At 25.9% G+C, this 8,833-nt stretch overlaps 1 protein-coding gene across 2 annotated transcripts in view; it reads right to left on the reverse strand.

Annotated features, from left to right (window-relative positions):
- Nucleotides 1-600: 600 nt before the first annotated feature.
- LOC117171973 (armadillo-like helical domain-containing protein 3) overlaps nucleotides 601-8,833 on the reverse strand; it is a 30,456-nt gene continuing 22,223 nt past the window's right edge. For both annotated transcript variants that reach the window (XM_033359671.1, XM_033359670.1), the window contains exons 9-11: nucleotides 3,793-3,919; nucleotides 3,405-3,679; nucleotides 601-1,152 (exon numbers count right to left, since the gene is read on the reverse strand). In XM_033359671.1, coding sequence (XP_033215562.1) covers nucleotides 1,060-1,152; nucleotides 3,405-3,679; nucleotides 3,793-3,919 — 495 coding nt within the window. In that variant the 3' untranslated portion in view covers nucleotides 601-1,059. The remainder of the gene's footprint in view (nucleotides 1,153-3,404; nucleotides 3,680-3,792; nucleotides 3,920-8,833) is intronic.

The following is an 8,833-nucleotide window of genomic DNA, read 5'->3' on the forward strand; positions in this document are numbered from 1 at the left end:
TTTTTTAGTAGAAGATTAATCTTTTGGGATGAAAAATTCATCTTTTTTAGTTAAAAATTCAACTGTCTGCTTGAAAGACCGTCTTTCTCGGTAGAAAATTAATCCTTTTATTGAAAATTCAAATGTTTGGTTAAAAAATCATTTATCTTATTGAATTTTACCTAAATATGCGCTGAATTTTAAGTGTAAGGCAAGTAAAATGAAAATTTATTTAAATTATTATTCAAATTCATCGACTTAAAGATAAATTCAAGAAATGATTAATTTTGTTTTAAGTATTATTTAATTATTTAGTTAATCGCTATTTAAGAATATCTTGTATTATAATTTTTGAAAACTTTCTAAATGAAATATATTAATCGAATCCCTAGAAACTAAAAAAAAAACATTATTTATAATAAGCTTGCAAAACTGTGTACATATTCTGAGTCGATTGTTTTAAAAAAAAAACAAAATAATTTAATTTCTCCGTACTAGGAAAAATTTTACCTGGGAAAAACTTGAGACACCTAAAAAACCTGGAGTTGTGAGGGAATTTTTTTCTAGGATTTGATTAGAAACCCTGATTTATAGATAAAATAAAAACCCATAATAAATTCTTTGGTAACATGATGATTTATTGACAATTTTCCAAAAAGAATAATAATTTATCATACAACTGATCCATTATTATCCGGTAGATATACAAATTCTTTTCAAGTAACAATTAACATTCTTCCAGATTCGACTAACTATTTAAGTTTCTAAATAACACAAAAAAAGACGCCAAATATAAAAAAATTCAATTTAACTCATACAAAACATCCAGAAAATTGAATGTAATATTTGCAAGATAATTTAAAATCAATTCAATATGGGATCGGAATATATGAATAAAACCTTCGATGCTTTTGTAAAATCTGAGGTACTTAAAAATTGATTCGTTTACTCTTATTGGTAATTAATAATACTAGCATTAATGCATTTATCTCTATAATATCAGAAATCACTTGTAAAAAATATTTATATTGATGCGATTTTTTCTTTTTTTATGAAGCGACGAAAACTTATCTCGAAGTGCTACGAGATGTTCGAAAGCTCTTGTAAAATCGCTTGAGTATCTAAACCGTTCAGATCAATCGATCCTCTTGTATCAATCACAACACCTGTCACCTGTAAAAAATATTTAAAAAACCAAATTACTATTTGGTAAACAATTTTTTAATAAAGTGAGTCCTTCAATTATTTGCTCACTTGAACATCTAATTTAGTAAGTTTAATACAAAATACCAATTTTCATTTTCAATCTAAAACTGTTGAATTAAATTTTAAAAAATACGAATTTTCAACAAATTATCATAGTTCAATCTTCAAGAAAAATGGACTAATTTGCAAACCAAACCAGGAATTTTCATCAAGAGTTGAATTGTCATCCCAGAAAGGTTTTCTGGGCAAAAAATAAAATATTGAAGTTTTAACCCAAAAAAATTAATTTCTCGCTAAACAATTTAGTTTACAACCCAAAAATATTAATTGTTAACAAAAAAGTTGAATTTTCTACCAAAAAATTATTTTTTAACTAAAATAAAAGGAATTTTTAACAAAATAGTTAAATTTTCAACAAATTGAATTTGTAATTAAAAAGGATCAATTTTCAGCTAAAATAATTAATTTTCAACCAAACAAAGTCAATTTTCATCAAAAAGAGTTAAACTTTCAACCAAGAAAGATGTTTTAGTCAATGAAAAATAAAAATGTTAAAGTTTTAAGCAAGAAAGATGCATTTCCTGTAAATTCATTGAGTTTTCAACCCAAAAATATAAATTGTTAACATAAAAATGGCATTTTCTACCAAAATAACTGATTTTTTATCCCACAAAAAATACAAGTTTTCAACCGCATAAATGAATTTCGTTAACCAAATTGCTGAACTTTCAACCTTCTTCAACTTCAACCTTCAATAAAAAAATAAGTAAAAATGAATTTTTTAAAAAGCAGTTCAACTTTCAACCAAGTAATTGAACTTTCAACAGCAAAAAATTCTTTTTCATTCACATAAATTTTCACCGAAATAGTTCAATTTGAAATAAAACAGATGAATTTTCGACCAAAAAGAATAAATTTGGTCCAAAAAAGCTAAATTTTCGACAAAAAATGGTATAGTTAAACTTTCAGTCAAAAAATTAATTATTAATATAAAAAAAAATGTTTAAGCAAAGAAATTTAATTTTAACCAAACGATTAATTTTTAAGAACATAATTATACTTTCAACTAAATACCTGCATTTTCAAAAAAAATTTTAATCTAAAATTAAAATTTTTACCGAAAAGATGAAGGTTCAACTAATGAGATTACTTTTCTACCAACAAGACGAATTTTCAACAACATAGTTCAACTGGCACTTTAAATAGCTAAATTTTCAGTAAAAAGATTAATTTTCAACCAAATAAAATAATTTTTAAACGAAATAGGCACATTATCAATAAATCAGATGAATTCTTTAACCAAAAATATTAAATTTGTATTAAAAAAAAATACCGAAAAAAATGGCATAGTGAAAATTTCAGTCAAAAAATAAAGTTTCAATTTAAAAAAAAAAATATTTTCAACCACTGAAACTTACTTTTAACCAAACGATTAATTTTTTACAAAATAATTAAATTTTCAACTGAATATTTTAATTAAAAACAAATTTTTAATCTAAAATTAAATTTTTTACACAAAAGATGGAGGTTCAACTAATGAGATTACTTTTCTACCAACAAGACGAATTTTCAACATAATAGATCAACTTACACTTGAAATAATTACATTTTCGACTTTAAAAAGAATAAATTTTGCATTAAAAAAATTAATTTTCAACCAAATAATTTATTTTTTACCAAAAAATATTAATTTTTAACAAAATACATGAATTTAAACCAAATATTAAAATTTTTAAAGGAATTTTCTAGATTAAAAATGCAAGCATTGATCGAATTTGAAATTTAAACAAATTAATTAGTCACCAAGAATGTTAATAGTACAATTATTAATAATTTAATTGAAATAAAAAAATTATTTTTCAAACAAAAAATAACAATCTTCAACAAAATAGTTAAGTTTTAAACAAAAAAAGTTTACTCAACTAAAATACTGAATCACCAATAAAAAAAAAAGGAATTTTTAACAAAGTAGTTACAATTTCAACTAAGTTAGTTGATATTTAATTCAAAAAATATTTTTATTTTAAACCAAGAAACAGTATATTTCAACCCGAAGCGACGATTTTTTAACAAAATAGTTCAATCCTCAACCAAAACAGATTTTCCACGTAAAGAATGAATTTTAAAATAAATTAATTTAGTTTTTCGAAAATTCCCTGAGTCCTGATATTTTAAATGACCTGACCTGTAGCTACCTTAATTTATGGAACATTTCTTACCATTTCCTCGAAGAAGGCCGTGTGATTCGGTTTTTCCGAATACCTTTCATACTGATCTAAGTTGTCCTGTAATTTGAGCGTAAGGCTGTCGTAATTTTGTATAATAACTCCTAAAATTTGTTGTTCCGTTGGGGTTGACAGGCTTTCGCTCGCTAACCAGGCGGAAATCTTTGGTGGAAAATGATTCACTATGTCTCTCATATTTACAAGTGAATTTGTTAACTTCAGCGCGTGTTCTTTGTACTCGTAGGACTCAGTAGTCGAAAACCTGAGGGCTAAAAACGAATCGAAAATTAAGAAAATCAAAACAACTCGACAACCTGAAGGATTCAATTTTTAACACGAAATTTTATCTTAAAATGTAGACAAGATTAAATTTAATTCTTACCCATAGCATTCAGATTTGTGAAGATCAGTCTCATTCTAATAATCTCGTAAAATAACTCGTCGTAACTACTAGGAGTCGAGAGAAACGTGTCTCCGTAAGTGATGAATAAATTCAAGATATTAACGACCTTGAAAGAAAAAAATCATTGAACTAGATTTTATTTTTGTCTCTAGAATTTAAGAAATTAAATTCAGAATAAATCAAAATTCAAATTCCTCTTTAATGTCCAATATTCAAATTTAACTAAGAGATTCCTGCAAATTCAAAAAAAAAAAAAAAAAAAATCTAACAAAGGACAACACATTCTTGAACGTCTCTATTCAAATTAAGGCCTCCAGCCCATGCACCAGAACGACCGGATCTCAGAATGGCCGGAATGAAGCGTCGACCAATCAGAAAATTTCCGCGGAAAAAGTGCCTTGTTCTCGAGCCGAAGTAAGCCGCAGATGAAATTTACTATAGTGCGTGTCACATTTGTTGTGAGTTTTTTTTTCAAAAGTATTCACCAGTTGAGGTTATAAAAAATAATAAATTATGAACATAATGAGCAGTATTGATGAATTAAGGGGGCATGATGTAAGTATCAATTTTACGTACAGCTTTATAGATTTTTTGCGTTTTTTATATGAAAAGTTTTATTTGAGGCTTTAATATTATGTATAACGCATACACCGGCTTATATATTTAACAATGTATCATTTGCGAAAATTGAATAATTTATAATATTTGTCTGGATATAAAAGAGGAGGGAGAATAAAAAAAGAATTTTTTTAATTTTAAATTATATTTTGTATAGTTCTACATTAAATTATTTGCAATATATATTCGTAAGATGCATACAATTAACAATTTTGATTCCAAATTTATAATAATTTTGCAGATATACTTAGCATTTATTGTATTTTAAATACTTGTATAATTAATTTCGCGCTAATAAGCGTTCCGTTCATTTCCAAAGTTGTCAAACACATGCACCGGAATGACCGGAACACAGCGCGCAGCAACTTCGACAAGACGAAAAAGTTCCTTCTTGTCAAACATGATCCGTGATTGGTGTTCCGGTCATTCCAGGTTACGGTCATTCCGGTGCATATGTTTCACAACTTTGAAAATGAACGGAACGCTTATTGCCGCGAAATCAAGTACACAAGTATTTAAAATACAATAAATGCTAAAGTATATCGCTAAATTATCATAAATTTTGAATCAAAATTATTAATTGTATGCATCTTACGAATATATATTGCAAATAATTTAATGTGGAACTATACAAAATATAATTAAAAATTTTTTTAATTCTTTTTTTATTCGCCCTCCCTCTTTTACATCCAAAAATATTATAAATTATTCAATTTTCGCAAATAAAGCATTGTTAACGATATAAGCCGGTGTATGTGTTATAAATAATCTTTAAGCCTCAAAAAAAACTTTTCATATAAAAAACGCAAAAAGAAATGTATAAGACTGTACGTAAAATTGATACTTACATCACGTTCCCTTAATTAATCAACACTGATCATTATGTTAATAACTTATTATTTTTTATAACCTCACGTTGTAAACACTTTTGAAAACAAAAAACACTCACAACAAATGCGACACGCACTATAGTAAATTTCATCTGCAGGTAACTTCGGCTCGTGAACGAGACACTGTTTCCGCGGAAGTTTTCTGATTGGTCAACGCTTCATTCCGGCCATTCTATGATCCGGTCGTTCTGGTGCATGTACTGGGGGCCTAAAGAAACTAAAATAAAAGAAGAGGAAGGAAATAGAGCAAGTTATAAATTAGTTTCCTTATTTTTTCCTCTCGTCTTTTTTTTTTTTTTTTTTTTTTTTTTTTGGCAAATTTTTGGCGAACGTTTTTAAATTGCGATAAAAAAAAGACAAGAAAAAAAAGAAGCAGCGTGGCCACAGGACTTCAATTTCAAAATACCCTGATTTCTCCGTGAATAATTTCTCATTTACCCTGACTATTAATATTTGAAGACCAAAATTCTAATCTCGCAACATTTTTAATATAGAACCTTTTACGAGAACAAATGGAATAAAACAATTTTAAATTAAATTTTCTTTCTTTATTATTCTCAGGACGTTGCTGCCCAATTCACTTGAAAAAAGTGACCTATTTAATTAAAATTTTTTAAAACACCCTGAAATATTGCAAACTCTTTGAAATATTTTTATATCCCTTGAAATTATTCAAATAATTTAAAAATTCCTTGGAATCTTTTAATACTGTCTGAAATATGCAAACCCTTTGTACACTTTTGAAATCCTTTAAAACTTTTTAAGGATCTTGAAAATTCCTTCTTTTAAAAGGCCACGAAATATTTCATAACCTTTGAAATTCCTTTAAATTACTGCGATCAACTGAAACTTCACTAGGTTCTTTTAAAACAAATGATTAAAGTCAATAAAAAATTCTTTGGAATCATTTAAAATGCCCTAAAATATTTCAAATACTTTATACTATTTTGAAATTCCTCAAACCTTTTTACAGCTCTAGAAAATTCTTTCTTTTGAAATATCATAGAATATTTTTAATCCATTGAAATTCGATTAAATTACTGTGATCAACTGAAACTTGCACGGAATCTTTTAAATTTGCTAACAAATTTTAAAACCTGTGGAATTCCATTGAATTACTGAAATAAATTCCTTGGGATCTTTTAAAAGATCCTAAGATATTTCAAAAACTTTGTACTCTTTGGAAATTCCTCGAATCTTTTTAGAGCTCTTAAAAATTTTTTCTTTTAAAACACCATCAAATATTGTAAAGCCATTGGAAATTTATTAAATCACTGAAATCAAATGAAAGTTAAGTGGGATGTTTTTAAATACCCGAAAAGATTTCATACCATTTTAAATTCCATGAAATTTCTGTACTCAATTGAAAATTTCTTGGCATCATTTAAAATAACCTCAAATATTTCAAATCCTTGGTACTCTTTTGAAATCCCTTAAAACTGTTGAAGGCTCTTGAAAATTCCGTCTTCTAAAATACCCTAAAATATTTTTAATCCTTTCAAATTCCAATAAATTACTGAAATCAATTGAAAATTTCTTGGCATCTTTTAAAATACCCTAAAATATTTCAAATCATTTGTACTCTTTTGAAATCCCTTAAAACTTGTTAAGGCTCTTGAAAATTCTTTCTTTTAAAATACTAAAATATCTCAAATCTTTTGAAATATTTCAAATCCTTTGAAACCATTTGAAACCCCTTGAAAATTGGTAAAGTTTTTTCGAATTCTCTGACAGTTTGAGAAATTCCCTTATATCTTTAAAACCTTTTGGAACCTTCTGAAATTGTTTAAAACTCTTGAAAATTTCTTGGAATTTGAAAAAATGGACATTTAAAATCTATTAAAAATACCCTATGATATTTCAAATCCTTTAAAATCTTTTGAAATCATCGAAACAAGTTTAATGCTCCTGTAAATTTCTGGTATTTTTTTAAATACCCTAAAGTCTTTAAAATTCATTGAAATTCCTTCAAATTATTAAAATAAATTGCAAATTTCTAATTACCTTGTACTATTTAAAAATCTTGAAAATGCTAAAAAATCCTTAGGAAATTACATGATAATTGATATTTCGTGAAATCCTGGAAAGTTTGTTAAAATATCTTGATAACTTTTTAAATCCCTTGAAATCATTGAAATGCTCAGAAACCTTATAAAATTTCTTGGAATGTTCTAAAATCGCATACAATTTTGTAGGTCCTATAAAATCATTTCACATCTTTCGAATTATTACGAATTTATTCAAAACCCCCGGAATATTATTTTAAATACCTTAAATTCACAAAAATTCTTGGAAATTTCTTTGATATTTTTTTAATCTCTGGAAATTCCCTTGAACTCTTCTTGAATACTCTAAAATATTTCAAATCCTTTAAAACCTTTTAAAATTCCTTGACACTTTTTAAAGCCCTGTACAATATCCTAAAATATTTTAAATCCCTTGAAATACTTTTAAGTTCTTGAAAATTCCTTACAATCTTTTTAAAAACACTAAAATGTTTCAAACCTTTTGAAATTCTTTGAAACATTTTTAAAGCTCAGGAAATTTATTGGAATTTTTAAAAATACCCTAAAATGTTTCAAATTTATAGAAGATCCTTCAAATTATTGAAATTAATTGCACAATTTTACCATTCCTAGAATATTTCAGTTCCTTTGAAACCTTTCGAAATATTTTGAAACTCTTTAAAGCTTTTGAAAATTCCTGGACAATTTTTTTAATTTCCCAAAAAATGTACAATGCTTTAAAATCTCATTGAATTACTGCAATAAATTGAAAAATCCTGGGAATATTTTTAAATATTCTAATTTATTTCAAATCCTTTAAAATCCCTTAAAATATTTTAAAGCTTTTGAAAACTTCTTTCAATTTTTCTAAATATTCGAAAATGTTTCAAATCTTTTGAAATTCTTTAAAACATTTTTTAAAGTTTAAAAAACATTTTTTAAAGTTTAAAAAACATTTTTTAAAGTTTAAAAAAATTCTTTGGAATTTTTTTAAATACCCTGAAATCTTTCAAATTTATTTAAATGTTTCCAAATTATTAAAACTAATTGCAAAATTGTACAATGCCGTAAAATATTTCAAATACTTTAAAATCTTTTGACATCCCTTGACACTTTTTAGGCCTGTTTAAAATTCGCTGGAAGTTTTAAAAAGGCCCTAAAATTTTTCAACTCCTTTGAAATTCCTGCAAATTGTTCAAATCTATTGAAAATTTTTTGGAATCTTTTAAAATGCCGTGACATACTTTTATAAATTTCAATAAAGTAAAGAAATATCTGAATTCATAGGTAATCCCATGGATTAATTTATTGAATGAAAAGTAACTAATATGATCTTTCAATTTAAAAAAGTGATTACAGTGACTTTATCCATTTATAATATATTAATATATATAATATATATATATATAATTAAAAATTTGTCTCGATACCTCTCTTTCTTTTCATTCTCCTTGGCTATGATGTTTTTGTCAGCTGGTGCCGAAAATTCGATAACGAACATGGTTC

This window comes from Belonocnema kinseyi, chromosome 4, assembly GCF_010883055.1.
Source record: "Belonocnema kinseyi isolate 2016_QV_RU_SX_M_011 chromosome 4, B_treatae_v1, whole genome shotgun sequence".
NCBI lineage: Eukaryota > Metazoa > Arthropoda > Insecta > Hymenoptera > Cynipidae > Belonocnema > Belonocnema kinseyi.